The sequence below is a fragment of the Apis mellifera genome, linkage group LG11 (genome assembly GCF_003254395.2).
Source record: "Apis mellifera strain DH4 linkage group LG11, Amel_HAv3.1, whole genome shotgun sequence".
In the NCBI taxonomy this organism is placed as follows: domain Eukaryota; kingdom Metazoa; phylum Arthropoda; class Insecta; order Hymenoptera; family Apidae; genus Apis; species Apis mellifera.
The window spans coordinates 1,101,999-1,119,579 of NC_037648.1; the positions used below are offsets into that span (position 1 = coordinate 1,101,999).

The 17,581-nt window shown below is 33.6% G+C and overlaps 1 protein-coding gene across 4 annotated transcripts in view; it reads left to right on the forward strand.

Moving 5' to 3' along the window:
* The window catches only part of LOC725614 (protein cycle), a 58,067-nt gene that overhangs the window by 24,624 nt on the left and 15,862 nt on the right, over positions 1-17,581 (forward strand). For 3 of the 4 annotated variants that reach the window (XM_016915106.2, XM_006558024.3, XM_001121441.5), the window contains exons 3-5: positions 4,114-4,623; positions 7,210-7,281; positions 9,597-9,834. In XM_016915106.2, coding sequence (XP_016770595.2) covers positions 4,397-4,623; positions 7,210-7,281; positions 9,597-9,834 — 537 coding nt within the window. In that variant the 5' untranslated portion in view covers positions 4,114-4,396. The remainder of the gene's footprint in view (positions 1-4,113; positions 4,624-7,209; positions 7,282-9,596; positions 9,835-17,581) is intronic. The other variant, XM_016915105.2, reaches the window with a different exon arrangement.

The following is a 17,581-nucleotide window of genomic DNA, read 5'->3' on the forward strand; positions in this document are numbered from 1 at the left end:
AGCGCTCGATGAAGCGTGAAACGGTCTAATGCAATGCATCTGATATCTAAAAAAAAGAAATAATAATAAAAAGCACGTATCACAAGGAGAGCAATAATTGTTGGCAAATTCGACACGTTCCGCTATCTCACCGCGAGAAACACTCGAATATCGAATATATATATACATTGGTTTTTCGAGGAATTTTAATCCGTGCAGGGAATTTATTAACAGAGAAATATACGAGTATGGTCAATCGAGTCGACTTCTATGAATTGGGAATTAGAAAAAGGAATCGGTTGGAAAACTTGATTTATCGCTATATAAGTAAATTGATCTACGAGCAACAACTTTTGTTCTAGAGGTGGTAGTGAGTCGAGTTAATTGCATGAATTAAACATGCGTAAGAAGGAAAAATTGGAAATTTTTAACATTTCAAGGAATGTAGAAATTTATTTATCCGCGAACGATTTCGATGGAATTTTAAGCTTATTACTCGAAAATCTGTTTTGACGAATTATCGAGAAGCTCGTTTCGAAGATTGGCTGTTATCATAACTCGCAAACTCGTTTATCATTTATTTCGAGCAACGAGATCTGTGTGTCGAGCTATTGAGATCTAACATGGAAAAAAGCGGATGTAAGAAGCGAAAAACCAGTTTGCAACTACCGCTTGTCAACGTGTAAGCTGTATTAATCAAACCATTCAAATGCTCCGTCATATCTAGATTCATTCCCTCTATTGTGTTCAACTGGTTATCCGATTTATTTTTAACTATTCTAACTTTCTATTTATTATTTTAATCCAACAGAAGGACAGGATATGTGTATCGTGAAAAATTGATATTAAACGGGAAATTAGAATTTTTAGATTGTCAATAGCAGATTATGTGTCGTTCTATTGTTATCTTTTAAATATCGTCGTCCTAATTTCTCAAATCGAACGACAAGATTGCTATTAAGACACTTTTTCAAAAATCCAATCATCATTTCCAATTATGTATTTTCATCTGAAATATCATGATCTTATTGCTTCATATCATAACACTGCTATTCAACAATTTTCATATTATCTTTCTCTAAATTATTACATTTTTATTACTTTCATTATCTTTATTGCTATCCTATAATTAAACATTTTCCACATATTATCTCTCCCTAAATTATAATTATAAGTATTAGCAACAAACAGCTTTCTTATTTCAGTATGCTATTATAATTGCAACATACAATTCAACATTTTTTACATATTATCCCTTCCTAAATTATTATTTTAAATTGTTACAATTATTATCAATAAACATACACTTTCTTACTTCAAATCCCATTATATTCTTTACTATATGTATAATTATAATTCCAATATATAATTCAACCTTTTCTATTATATTATTCTTCCCTAAATTATCACTTCAAATCCTACTATTATAATTCCAATATACAATTCAACATTTTCTACATATTATCTCTAAATTATTATTTTAAATTGTTAGAATTATTATCAATAAACATACACTTTCTTACTTCAAATCCCACTATATTCTTTACTATATGTATAATTATAATTTCAATATATAATTCAACGTTTTCTATTATATTATTCTTCCCTAAATTATCACTTCAAATCCTACTATTATAATTCCAATATATAATTCAACATTTTCTGTATATTATTCCTTCCTAAATTATCACTTTAAATAATTACAAGTATTATCAACAAACATAACAGCTTTCTTATTCCAAATCTCACTATTATAATTCCAACATACAATTCAACATTTTCTACATAACCTTCTCACTCTACTTACTATCCTTCATATTATAATTCTACATGTTATCCTTCCCTACTCATTCTACATACTATCCTTCATATTATAATTCAACATTTCCCTACATTATCATTTTAAATACCATAGTTACAAGTATCACCAACAAATATAACAGCTTTCTTATTCCATATCCCACTATCCCATTATAATTCAACATTTCCTACATATTATCCTTCTCATTCTACTTATTATCCTTCAAATTATAATTCAATATTTTCTACATATTATCTCTTTAAATTATCATTTTAAATAGTTTAACTTTTTTATTCCAAGTTCTACTATCCTCTATTACTCTACATTATAATTCCAATATGTAATTCAACATTTTCTATATATTATTCTTTCCTAAATTATCATTTCATATCCTCTACTATATGTATAATTATAATTCCAATATATAATTCAAGCTTTTTATTATATTTCTATTCTTTTCTATTATATTATTCTATATTATTCCTAAATTATCACTTCAAATCCCACTATTATAATTCCAACATACAATTCAACATTTTGTATATCTACATGTAATTCAACATTTTCTATATATCATTTCTCTCTAAATTATCACTTCAAATAATTACAAGTATTATCAACAAACAGCTTTCTTATTCCAAATCCCACTATCCCATATTATTCTACATTATAATTCCAACATATAATTCAATATTTTCTATATATTATCCTTCTAAATTATCCTTCTATTATCCTTATCTAAATTATCATTTCATATCCTCTATCATATGTATAATTATAATTCCAATATATAATTCAACCTTTTCTATTACATTTCTATTTCTTTCTATTACATTATTTTTCCCTAAATTATCACTTCAAATCTATCCACTATTATAATTCCAACATACAATTTAACATTTTCTACATATTATCTTTTCCTACTTACTTTACTTACTCTATTCTTCATATTATAATTCAATATTGCCCTATATTATCATTTCAAATACCATAGTTACCTTAAGTATCACCAACAAACATAAGAGCTTTTTTATTCTATTTCCCACTATTCCCTATTATTCTACATTATAACTTCAACATTTTACATATTATAATTCAACATTTTCTATATATTATTCCTCCCCAAATTATCACTTCAAATAATTACAAGTATCACCAATAAACATAACAATTTTCTTATTCCATATCCCACTATAATTCAACATTTCCTACATATTATCTTTACTCACTCTATTTACTATCTTTTATATTATAATTCAACATTTTCTACATATTATTTCTCTTTAAATTATCATTTTAAATAGTTAGAAGTATATTTCAACAAATATAACAACTTTTTTTATTCCAAGTTCCACTATCACCTATTACTCTACATTATAATTTCAACATTTCAATATTTTCTATATATCCCTCCCTAAATTATCACTTCAAATAATTACAAGTAGTAACAAACAGCTTTCTTATTCCATATCTTTCATTCCATTGTAATTCATTTCCTACATATTCCTATATATTATCCTTCTGACTCTACTTACTATCCTTCATATTATAATTCAACATTTTTTACATATTCTATATCCTTCACACTCCTTCATATTATAATTTAACATTTTCTACATACTATTACTCTTTAAATTATCATTTTAAATAGTTACAAATATACTTCAACAAACATAACAACTTTTTTATTCCCATTATAATTCCAACATACAATTCAACATTTTCTATATATTCTATATCCTTTCCTACTCACTCTACTTACTATCCTTTATATTATAATTCAACATTTTCTACATACTATTTCTCTTTAAATTATCATTTTAAATAGTTACAAATATACTTCAACAAACATAACAACTTTCTTATTCCAATATCCCATTATAATTCCAACATACAATATACAACAACATATAATTCAACATTTTCTACATATTATTTCTCCTTAAATTATCATTTTAAATAGTTACAAATACTTCAACAAACATAACAATTTTCTTATTCCAATATCCCAATTATAATTCAACATTTCCTACATTTCCCTCCCCAAAATCATCACTTTTATTCCTTCCATCACCTTCCTTTTCCTTACCATCCTTTCCTAACTCAACATTTTCCATCCAATCATCCTAAATTATCATTTCAAATTTTCCTTTTGCAACACCAAATACAATACCAAGTACAAAACTTTCTCCACGTTTCTCTACTCGAAATCCCACCAAACACCACCATCCTCCCTTCCTCCCTTCCCTCCCAACACCAATCCTTATCAATTAAACACCCAACCCTCGATTAAATCGTCACAACCGACGCGATTACACCTTTTTTTATTCCAGAAGTTCCTGTTCCACGGTTTACTTCGGCGACATAGGTACGGGCTCGGGGGTGGGAGAAGTAACCGCCGCCTCGGCGGGGGGTGGCGAAGGTCTCAGCCTGACTCCAACCCCCGCCACCACCAGCAACACCGACGACACCACCACGACCACCGCCGCCACCCCCAGCACCACCACCACCACCATTACCATCGCCGCCACCACCACCACCGCCGCCACCACCACCGCCACCGCCGCCAACCACACCACCCCGCGGATCGTGACGGGGGCTGAACCGCCCCAGCACATGGAGACACCCTCGACGATGGTCCCCGACCAGGCACCCGCCCCCGGCCATCACTACCACCGCGATCACAACCACCACCACCACCACCACCACCACCACCACCACCACAACCATCATCATCATCATCATCAACGGAGCGCGTCCACCACCCCCACCCACGGACCGCCCAACGCGGACACCTCGGACGAGTTCGTCGCCGTTTCAAGGAAGCGGAAACTGTCGTGCCAGTAAGTTTTTTCTTTTTTTTTTTTTTTTTGAAAAATTCGACTCGATTTATTTTTAAAGGAATTGGATCATGATTTTATATATATTGGATTGGCAACTAAGTAATTGCGGATTTCACTCATAGATGGTTGAATTCAGTTGAATTTTTACGTTTGCTGGCGTAGTCCAGATGTAAAACACATTTTGTTATTCGATGATATGATTTTTATATATTGGATTGGCAACTAAGTAATTGCGGATTTCACTCATAGATGGTTGAATTCAGTTGAATTTTTAGGTTTGCTGACGTAGTCCAAATGTAAAACACATTTTGTTATTCGATGATATGATTTTTATATATTGGATTGGCAACTAAGTAATTGCGGATTTCACTCATAGATGGTTGAATTCAGTTGAATTTTTAGGTTTGCTGACGTAGTCCAAATGTAAAACACATTTTGTTATTCGATGATATGATTTTTATATATTGGATTGGCAACTAAGTAATTGCGGATTTCACTCATAGATGGTTGAATTCAGTTGAATTTTTACGTTTGCTGGCGTAGTCCAAATGTAAAACACATTTTGTTATTCGATAGTTGGCGATTCAGCTGTCGATCGTTGATTGTAAAAAAAGTTTTTCGATCGGTTGCGTAGTTTTCGTTGAAAAATGGAAAATCAAAAGGAACATTATCATGTCGTATTTTGCTTTTTTATTTTCACAAGCTCGCAAAAAGTTACGCGCTGTTTATGGCGACGAAGCCTTAAAAGAACGGCAGTTGTCAAAATTGGTTCGACAAATTTCGTTCTGGTGATTTTTCACTCGAAGACGAAAAACGCTCTGGTCGTCCAATTGAAGTTGATGACGACCTAATCGAAGCAATAATCGATTCGGATCGTCACGGTACAACTCGTGAGATTGCAGAGAAGCTTCGTGTATCGCGTACACGCATCGAAAACCGCTTAAAACAACTTGGCTATATTCAAAAACTCGATAAATGGGTTCCTCGCGAACCGAAAGAAAAGCATTTAACGCGACGCGTTAACAGCTGCGATTTGCTAAAGAAACGTAATGAAAATGATCCATTTTTAAAACGACCGATAACTGGCGACGAAAAATGGGTTGTTTACAACGATATCAAGCGGAAAAGATGGTGGAGCAGGCCACGTGAACCAGCTCGAACAACATCGAAAGCTGGTATTCGTCGAAACAAGGTTTTGTTATCAGTTTGGTGGGATTACGAAGGAATTGTCTATTTTGAACTCTTACCACCCAACCGAACGATCAATTCTGTCGTCTACATCGAACGACTAACGAAATTAAACGATGCGGTTGAAGAAAAGCGGCCCGAATTGACAAATCGAAAAGGTGTTGTATTCTATCATGACAATGCAAGGCCACACGCATCTTTGGTCACTCGGCAAAAATTATCGGAGCTTGGTTGGATGTTTTGCCACATCCACCATATAGTCCTCACCTTGCACCATCTGATTACTTTTCGTTTCGATCTTTACAAAACTCCTTGAATGGTAAAAATTTCAATAATAATGATATCAAATCGTACCTGATTCAGTTTTTCGCTAATAAAAACCACAAGTTTTACGAACGTGGGATTACGATGCTTCCTGAAAGATGGCAAAAGATCATTGATCGAAACGGGCAACAGAATGAAGTTATTCAGTTCCATGAAAAAATTGTCTTTGATTTTCTAAAAAGAATTACTTAGTTGCCAACCCGATATATAGATTGGAGAATTCGTTACGCAAGATTGATTAATTCGAAAGGAGAGGAAAAATATATTATTCCACGCACGATGTTATTCCACAATTGAAATTCAGATGGGAGAAGTATATTTCAACCTGTTACACGCGTTAACTTAGCCAGCATCTATTGAGATTCGAGGGTGTATACGTAGGGAAGCCGGATAAACGCATTCAACAGTGACATTTCCATCTCGAGAAACATATTTCTCCCCCTTCTTGCCAATCGGCACCCTTCTCTTTCCAAGTTGGGGTAATTACTCCAATCAAGGCGTCGGTTACCCGCTCAAAGGGTTAAGTTAATGATTAACTCGGAGGCCAAGATTCTCGAGAAGAGGGGGGGGGGGGAGAGAGAGGGTCCGGAGAGGATTGCGAATTCGAAATCGAACCCTGAATCTATCCAATCTGTTCGAGCTAGTAACTTTCCAATCTTCGAATCTGAGCTTCTATCTTGCGTATGCAATGTTAAATAATAATTTTTGTACGATATTATTATTCCTGTATTTATGGAATAATAAATTTGGATGAATTTTATCTAAGAGAGAGAGAGAAAAGAAAATGTGAAAATTAAGCGTCTCGAGAAGCTTACGAAGCAGTTGGAAAGTTGGTGAAATTTTCAAAGGGGTTCGACACGGAAGAAATTGATTCGTTGGTGTTTCAACGCTCGTTTCAAGGTCTTCCTTTAATTATTATATTTCACATTTACATTATTCATAGTAAAAAAAAAGAAAGAAAGGGAAACGTTGTAATTTTCTTCTTCTTCACGAAAATTTAAGTAAATTTTAAGTATTATTTAAGAGAAATGGTTTAAATAATACAGTATTTTCTTTTCTTCCTTTCTGTTGCAGCGACGGTAGTGATTTATTGGACGACGCGGGAGACGATGCCAAATCAGTTCGCACAAACGACGACAGTAAAAAGTAAGCATTTACCGATCGATGATAAAAAAGAGCGATAAAAATCAATCGCGCGCTTCGAACCGATTCTATCGATTGTGGAAACCGCAGCAAAGGTTCTTTTCTTTTTTTTTTTATTTTAAAGCTTGGTCAACGATTACGTTGTTGTATTATGTCAGGTATTATTGCCAAGGTACGCCACCTTGACCCACCTTCCTTCCTTCCTCTGGCTTCGCCGATCGCGTCATTAATCCAATCTACCGCTCTTGCCAATCGGTAAGATTAATTTTAAAAAACAGTGGAAACGAGTTTAAGAGGGGAAAAATTCGACAATTTTTCTTTGATTTTTTGATTCTTTTATGGAAAAAGAAACGAGGAGAGAGAGAGAGAGAGAAATAATAATCGAACGAGGTTCAGATTGACTTGGAAGAGTGGAGGACGAGTGTGGTTGTGGTTGGGCTCGAATAAATCGAAACTAGTTTCTCGTAGCCGCGACTTCCGGCCCCGACTGGCGGCCAATTGATCGCCAACGGGGGCATGAATGCGAATTCCTCACGGTCAAATCGCACGATGCGACGCGCGGCTCACAAAAGCGGCGTTTATCAGCTTCAATCGCCTTTATTTATAATTGATTCCCCCCTCCCTCCTTGGTTGGGTGGTCGTCGCCGTGCTCGTTTCGTTTCGTTTCTTAGAGAGGGAGAGAACAAGTCGAAGAAGAAGTCGTCTTCGATATCCTCGTTTCTATTCGCGATTATGGGAATTTCTTCCGTATCTGTCTCTCTTTTCTTAGATATGTTTTATGAAAGGAGGATGGAAATGGGGATCGAGAGGAAAATTACTTAGAGGTTGTTATATATAGTTTTGAAAAAGAGTTTCTCGAAGAAATTTCTATCAGAATCGTTTTTTTTTTCTTTAAAAAGTATTCAAAAAGTTTTTATTTAAAGTATATTCGAAAGATGAGCAAAAAGTCCCTATATAGGTTTTTAGAAAATTTCTAGAAAAGCTTCCAAAAGCTTCCAATGTTTCGAAGAAATTTCTACAAGAAATCTCTATCTAAAGTATGTCCAAAAGATTCGCAAAAAGTCCCTATACGATTTCTAAAAAATTTCTAGAAAATTCTAAAGCATTTATCCAAAATTTCATATCTATCTTCTCGAAAAAAAAGTCTTTATCTAAAATACATCCAAAAGATTCACAAAAAGTTCCTATATGGTTTCTAGAAAATTTCCCAAAATGTTTCGTTTTCGAAGAAATTTCTACAAGAAATCTCTATCTAAAGTATGTCCAAAAGATTCGCAAAAAGTCCCTATACGATTTCTAGAAAATCTCCCAAAATGTTTCGAAGAAATTTCTACAAAGATTCCCAAAATTTCCAAAATCATGCCTATCTCGAAAAAAGTCTCTATCTAAAGTACATTCAAAAGATTCGCAAATTCCCTATACCACTTCTAAAAAAATTTCTAGAAAATTTTCCAAAATGTTTCGAAGAAATTTTTACTAAAAATCTGTAATGCCAAAGAATCTTTTATGAAATCTTTTTTTTTTTTTTCCTTAAAAAGCATTCACTTGAAAAATCTTTATCTAAAGTACATCCGAAAGATTCGCAAAAAATCCCTATACGATTTCTAAAAAATTTCTAGAAAATTCTACTAAAAATCTATATTTCCAAAGAATTTTCATTTTTCTTAAAAAGCATTCACCCAAAAAGTCTCTATCTAAAGTTCATCCTAAAAGTCCCTATATGATTTTTAAAAAAATTCCTAGAAAATCTCCCAAAATGTTTTCAAGAAATTTTTACTCAAAAGGATTCTCAAAATTTCCAAAATCCAACTCACGCCTATCTTGAAAAAAAATCTTTATCCAAAGTAAATCCAAAAAATTCACAAAGTCCCTATACGATTCCTAAAAAATTTCTAGAAAATTTTACTAAAAATCTACATTGCCAAAGAATCCTTTTCATTTGCCTTAAAAAGTATTCACTCAAAATTTCATATCTATCTCGAAAGAAAGTCTCTATCTAAAGTACATCCAAAAAGTCCCTATACGATTTTTAAAAAAATTTAGAAAATCTCCCAAAATGTTTCCAAGAAATTTCTACTAAAAAATCTGCATTGTCAAAGAATCTTTTTCTTTTCCCTTAAAAAGCATTCATCAAAAATATCTTTATCTAAAATACATCCAAAAGATTCGCAAAAAGTTCCTATCCGACTTTAAAAAAATTCCTAGAAAATGTTTCGAAGAAATTTCTAAAGGATCCCCAAAATTTCGAAAATCCGATCTAAAAAAAAATACCGAATTCCAAAAAAAAAAAAACGTCTCCCCTTCGTTATTTTTTCCAGACAAAATCACAGCGAGATCGAGAAAAGGAGGAGGGACAAAATGAACACGTACATAACCGAGCTTTCCGCAATGGTTCCCATGTGCCACGCCATGTCCCGCAAACTCGACAAGCTGACCGTGCTCAGGATGGCTGTCCAACACTTGAAGACCATCCTGGGCGCCGTCACCTCGTACACGGAGGGCCACTACAAGCCGGCGTTCCTCAGCGACCAAGAGCTCAAAACGCTCATACTTCAAGTAAGTAAAATACGTCGAAAACGAACAAAAGAAATATTCACACCATCTCTTTTAACATAAACATTTCTACAAATTTTCCAAACGAAAGATTTCGTATTTATTTAACGAAAAAGGGAGGACGATATCGAAAACTATCGTGCTTTTCCATTCGTTGGAAAAGCAAACGTCGAATCGTATCGAATCACCGCACCGTTTCATTTATTAAACAAATGTCAATGGGTTTCTCGTCCCGTTTCAAATCGTTCCAATCCATACATTTTTCTTTCTCTCTCTCTCTCTTCTTTTTTTTCGAGTCACACGATCTCGACGAGCAAGCCTCGCAAACCATCGATGCAACATTGTGGATAAATTTTTAACGAGCCGGCGGCTATTGCACGGCTCGTTGCATCATTGGAAAATATCCGAGAACCTGTCGAATGGCACGTTGAGACAAGTCGCGAAACATATCCTCGTTGCGCAACGAATTATCGAAAATTATCGCTCGAAAAAATCAAATTTAATTCATCGAAAAATATAATATTCCCTGTTGCTAGTAAAAATAATACAAAAATTGATCGAGTCGGTTCAAAATTTTAAAAAAGAATGATCTTTATCTTCACTATCTTCACCATCGCGAAAAATAATACAAAAATTGGCAGAGTTTAAAAAGGAAAGAGCGATGATAATAACGCGTGGTTCGAGCGGTGGTTGATAGGCGTTATTATTGCCACGATTGCAAAAAGGAAAGGGAGAAACGAGTATCCGTTCGGCTAAAAGTCTGAAAGTGACCGATTCCGACGATGAGATTATACGCCATTACCCATTCCGTATTCGGAAAACGAGATAGGAGATACGATTGTGCATACCATTCGAGTAAGACTTCCTGGTATTTCAGAATCACTTGCGTAATTCGAATAGCTCGCCTCGAACACGTTTTCTTTATATATATATATCAATACAATTTCGTTTCACCTTTTCATCAATTTTTTTACCGACCGAAGATAATTAAGATAAGCTGGATCGTAGATAACAATCGTACTCCATGTGATCGATATTCCCTTTTTCCAATTTTTCGGAAGAAATGAGAAAAAAAATGCGAATCCCTTTGCTCATAATAATCTTCTTATTATGGAGGGGGAGGGGGGAAAACGATCAAATTATTGGTCACGGAAGGGTTTCACTTTCGACCCCCTCCCCGCGCCCGTTTTCCCATGCGAGTTCGCAAGTGCGATCGCGTTAAAGCCAAAGTCATTAATCCGCTAATTGGAAGCAATGCGGGGGAAAAAGTTTTTACCCGTAGCTCGTTGTAAAAGGCCGTCCCGTGTTGCAATCGTAAGAGACTGTTAACAGTGGTTCCCCTTATTTTCGGAAAATTCTTCTTAAATTTCAATCATCGTAGAATATTTCCACGATCGAATTATTTCTTTCGTAATTCGAAAGGTATATCCATTTTCGAAAGAAATGGTATATCTGGTTTTTTCTTTTTTCAATTAGAAAAAAAATTTTCGATATTAACAATAATATCGGAATATAATCGAAAGAGAATCAAAGAAACTTCGTCCTGTCACTCGTATTACGATATATATATATGGATAATTGAGAACCACTGAAGCGTATATAGTGTATCTAATAGCCGTGGCTAACCTTTCTCCGGCGTGCTACACATTTTTCACAGAGATCGGCCTCTGTGACGGGTGAAAGAGAAGGGTACGAGGCATGTAGATCTGCAATTACGCGTCCCCGTTGATAATACCTTTTGCCCAAGCCTCGTTTATCTCGATCGAGCTTCTGATCATCATCGATTATCGACGGAGCCGCGGTATCAACTGTTCTACGATTCAAACGCGAATAAATCGAGATATTTCGTGTAATTTTTCCGGTTTACTTTTTAATACGAGAAAAATAATTACAAGTAAGAGAGTATTACATTACGGGTTGAGAACCATATTATTGACATTATCAACGGAGCAATTTGCATTTTGGATTCTATAATCGAGTCGAGATCGATTAAATTGAAAAAAGAAAAACTGTTTCTCTTATCTTTGCGAAGCGTTAGTTATCTTGCTCATTACTCGTCCTTTATCATATATAGCTGGCTCGTATTGCTTGGTCGGTAACTCGAGGTTAATCCAGATTAAATCATTCGACGTGTTACGAAATTGTTAACAAAGTTAATTTTCTTCTCGCGAATGAGAATCATTTCCGAAAAGGTTTTCAAAGATATCTCGCGATCAACATTCTATTTTCAAACGATCCAATTTTCAAACAAGCTATAAACAAACGTTTCGTAACAAGTATAACGGTATATTGTAACGAGTCAAGGTGCAGGGTGTGTGCAAACGTATAATATACATACACAAGATGTTTCACGAATCTATAGCTATAAAAGTTCTCGAATGCTACGTGAAAAGAATAAAAATTTCATTGAAATAAAATTGAATATTCCATTCCAATTCCATTCCGTGTATGCGTTTAATTTTAAATAAAACAATGAATCTTTATAAAACAAAAAAAAAGAAATATTAACTCATTATTCTTAATTAATCAACAAAAAATTTTCAACGTAAAATACCTTGTGTATATATATATATATATATATATATACACACTTCGAGTAAGAAACATAACTTGTTCTCTTTAGGAATCGTAACGTAAGAGCGAGTAACGCCCTATACGTACATATTATTATATACTCGAGCGGCGAAGGTTTTAAGAATGAGCCTCGACACTAGTTCCTTTTCACTTTAGATTCCGTCACGCGACTGAGCACGGAGCTCGTGTCGGCCGCTTGGCGGGCATTTTTCACTGTCGGCCAGATACACGCGGTAAGTAGATAGGTTTATCTTTTATCGGGGCGCTTTCCTTAGCCGCGGCGCGCTCTCTATCCCGCGCTAAGGCTAAATATTCGAAACGAGTGACCACGCCCGGCATACCAACCGGCTCTCGAATCGTAAACCCACCGCCGCGCCAGCCGCCATTATTGTCCATTGAAACTTTCATTGCCTCGCCACCGTTCATTACCACCGTCGATATATCGTATCCGGTTCGCGGATAAATTAACATTTCCAGGGACGTTAACCATGTAAAACCATGCATCCTTGGAACAACGCGCGTAAAGAAAAAAAAATATGGAATAATTGTATCGGTTACTTGTGCCTCTTGGCATCCGAGTTTCTGAAAATAAAACGAAGGTAAGGATCGGTAACATAACCTCTTCGCGTTGCGTTGTATATTCCATTGATACGTGTTCGCTTGTACTTGTAGCCTGTTTCACGCGTAAACGATTGTAATTAAAGCGATGGTAGGTAGGGCGCGCAGTTGTATATTCTTTCTCCAGTTTTTTTAATTTTTCCACTAGATTGATGCTGTTGGAAATTTTTAAAACGTATAAAATGATGAAACGTACAACTTTGTTCTTTTTTTTTTTTTTAAATAAAACGGGATAAAACATTATCTAAATTGGAAAAAAAGAATTTATAATCCAAATGCGCTGAAAAAATTTACTTATATTAGTAAATTATTTTTTGAATCGAAATAAATGAATCGATGATTAAAATTTAAAAGTAATCGATACAAATATCTTAATTCTTAACATATGAAAATAGAATGATGAAATTTTTCCATCGTACACTTCTTTTCAATCGAAAATAATTAATTATCCCGTATTTTAGAGATATATTCTCATTATGCAAATTAAATAAAACTGTCCATTAATCGATGAAAAATAACTTTTCTGATATTTAATCGATATATCGTGATGAAATATAAATTTATTAAACGTCAGGTATTAAAGACGAACAATATTACTTGATCCGTGCATTTTTATCGATGTCTTATTTAGCATTTTATTAATTTTTTTTTCACATCGAACGATAACGTGCAATTATACAGATATGCATCTACATTCAACGAACGTTACAACATCTTTCCAAGGAATATTATGAAGCCAGTTATTACTTCACGGGACATCCATCGATTGAATTGATTAACTGCTATGTTATAAACTGCATTTTTGCCATTTAAAATCCGTAAAGATTCTTCTTTCTTTAAAGTTCGATATTTTAAATAAAAAAAAATTGATAATTACGCAGAAACGAGGATCTTAAAAATCAATTATGTTAAATTTCGAATAACAACACTTTTTTCACTCTACCTTTTTTATCGACGGTATCCTATTTTTACCCACCGAGTTTATCAACCTGACCATATTTAAGGAAATTGGATCGTGTTAGGTTAGGAAATTATCACGTTCCATGCAAATCATCTTTTGCGCAAAAAATTACTCGCTTTCAAAGATATTTCTCTAACAAAACGTTTAGCAAAACGTTCAAGCCTTTGATCGTTGTGCAAAACGAAGAATTAAAGAAATTAAAGCCTAAAAATAAAATATATTATATAAAATATATTTCATTTTCATTATAATGTGAAAATGAAAAATAATTGATTAAAAAAAATAAGCAAAATAATATCTCAACAAACATTATTCTGCCTATTCATCTATTTAATCCTTATTTAAGCATGCACTTAATTATATATACATTTCATTTTTCTTATAAAGTACTTGCTTACACTATTTTCATTGAAAACAGTTTTAATGAAATTATCTTCAAGATAGTTTCATTAATTATAAATCTAACTTAATCTGCCTATTAAAAATATACTGATTCCTAACCTATATACGTAATATCTTAAATTCTAATTATCAGAATGAATAATTATTAGAAAAAATGCGAATGAAGATAAAATGACGATCCAAAATTATAAGGACAGGCACTATGAATTGGAATGAGAAAATTTAGGAATTCGTGGTTGCATCGTTTTGAACAATATGAATGGAAATCTGAGATATGAAGAATCTGATAACGAAAATGGCAAGGATTTTGACGACAAGGAGAAAAGCAGGATGACGTTCATGACGAAATGATTTAATCCTGGCTCAAGAATATTTCTCACAAATTTGAGGAATCCCACTTATCAGAAATTTAAATATTTACCTGTTTCTGATCTCATTGAAGTCTTTTTCTCTCTCTCTTCAAGATGCTGAAAAGGAAGAAGAAAAGATAGCCAGAAGGGCCAAAATTATCCACTCGATTTGAACAAACTCGTGAGTGTATCCTTCATCTCTCACGACAATAATATTTTCGAAAAGAAAAGGAAAAAGTGCTTCTAATGAAATTATTACTCAAAAAAAAATTACAATTAAACGCAACACTAATAACAAATTAATATTTTAGCTATTATTGTACAACCACGTTTATGCAGTTGTTGCATTAAATGGTCCAAGAAGAACTATGTTCCACATTGACGCTATTTCAAAACTACGTTTATTGCTCAAATAAAAAGAAACAATAATTTTTAATTCAACAAATTTATTATTACTATCGTACGTGCTTTATTATTAAAAAAAAATTAAATGAATATTTTTTCGATACAATTTTAAATAAAAAAAATTATACCAATTAATATTTCAAAAATCTAAAATAATTCAAAAATCGAGATGATTAAATGAATATTTTTGAATTACAATTTTAAATAAAAAAAAATTATACCAATTAATATTTCAAAAATCTAAAATAATTCAAAAATCGCAATGATTAAATGAATATTTTTGCAATACAATTTTAAATAAAAAAATTATACCAATTAATATTTCAAAAATCTAAAATAATTCAAAAATCGCGATGATTAAATGAATATTTTTGCGATACAATTTTAAATAAAAAAAAATTATACCAATTAATATTTCAAAAATCTAAAATAATTCAAAAATCGCAATGATTAAATGAATATTTTTGCGATACAATTTTAAATAAAAAAATTATACCAATTAATATTTCAAAAATCCAAAATAATTCAAAAATCGCGATTTGCCTATTAAAAATTGAAAAATTGATGGGCCCGCATGCATCGGCCAGACGATATAAAAACACACACACTACGTATTGCTAAAACGAGCACAGTGACGAGGTAGTAACAATGACTTCCCATTCTTTGGACCCAAATAAGATCCAAAAAATGAGGAGCCATTCGTTGCAGCCCTCTTCGCGACAGTTTGTCGGGCCTCTTCGGTCTTCCTCCTTCGGGCGCGATGCCCGCTGAAACTTAAATCTAGGCTCGAGATTCCCTGCTCGCGGAAAAAATAAAAAAGAAAAGAGAAGAAAAAATCACTAGGAAGCTAAATACGGAATCTCGAGCGCGAGCGCGAAATTCGAAAAATCGACGAGCAAAGCCAGAAGAGAATGACGCGCTTCGCTCGTTCCAGCTTTGCCCACGATTCTTCCAATTTTATTCCCAGAAACAGATTGCCACGCGAGAACGCGCCTGCCCGAGAGGAGACTGTGACAACCTGCCCGGCCCTACCTACTTATCCACTAACATTCGCACCAGAAAGTATACTACCTGTCCTGCCTGATCCTATATCTAAAAATTGGCAAAACAGGCGTACCAACACACTCGTTCCAACGATTCTCACGCATAACGCTCGGGCGCAATGAGCCTACACTAGGGAAAGCGTCCCGGGACGCCTCCGACACCCGAGCTTGGCACACGTCTCTCACACTCTAACTTTACGTACCATTTTTCCTGAAATCGACCGACGATGGCTAGCGACCATCGCGTAAATCAATCTGCTAATATTTAAAATCGAAAGAATATCTCGTGTTTTCTAAAGAAATGATCCTGTTAATCAGGATAGATAAATTTTAATATCATTATTATAATAATAAGATTAAGGCTAAAATTATTATAATCGTAAATGTTGTATTATAATAATGATTAATGATTGCGAATAGAAACGACGCAATTCCACAGCCTAACCACACACGCGCATAATGTGGAAGATACGTCGCGCACGGTACACTAACGCCATCGTCAGTCGCCGAGAAATTGTTAGAAACTTATGAACTAGGATCATCATGCTCGTCGCCTCTCTCTCACTCAAGTAGCGCCTGGGCACGTGAGTGAGATCCTGGCAACGAACATGGAAGAGGTTAAACCTGAAAATCCTGAGCTAAAAAATATTAATGAATCTTTCTTCTTCTAACGAGCTAATATTTTTTAATTTATGTATTATGTTTCTTTTGTTTTATAAGCTTTAAATGAACTCTACTTTAATGAATTTTCAATAATAAAAAACCTCAGGTGATTCCTTAATCAAAGCATAATTGGAAAAATATAGAAACAATGTTCAAAATTTGTTCGTTGCTTTGATTCTGAAATCTGCCTGTCGCGAAATGTCTTCTTGTGCACAAGATTTCATACATTCTCGGACGAAAGTTCTGCTATGATTAATATTCTAAAAATCGAATAAATAAATCATGTAATACGCTATTATGAAAATTAAAAATAATTTATTATCGCATTAACGATAATACTTGAGCTTATAACTTGTTATGCAATAATTGCAACGAAGTTGGATAACATCTGATTTCTCCATTATTTAATTAACGTCATTTCATCAATCATTTATTACCAATTAAAATATACATATTTAATTCATAGACAAATATTCGCATAATATTTGACTATGAAAATATAACTTATAATATTACAATTTATTAATTTTAAATAACAATTTCATTCAATTTGTTTTATCATCAATAGTATATTACATGAATTATTATTAAAACGCTCAAAAACGCGATGCACAAGAAAACCTAACCTATACTAATACATAAAACGCATAAAGATTGTTACTACTATATTAAATATCCGTGGTCACTGTGCTCGTGCAAAATTCTACGTATACAACCAGTCACTCGTGTCGATC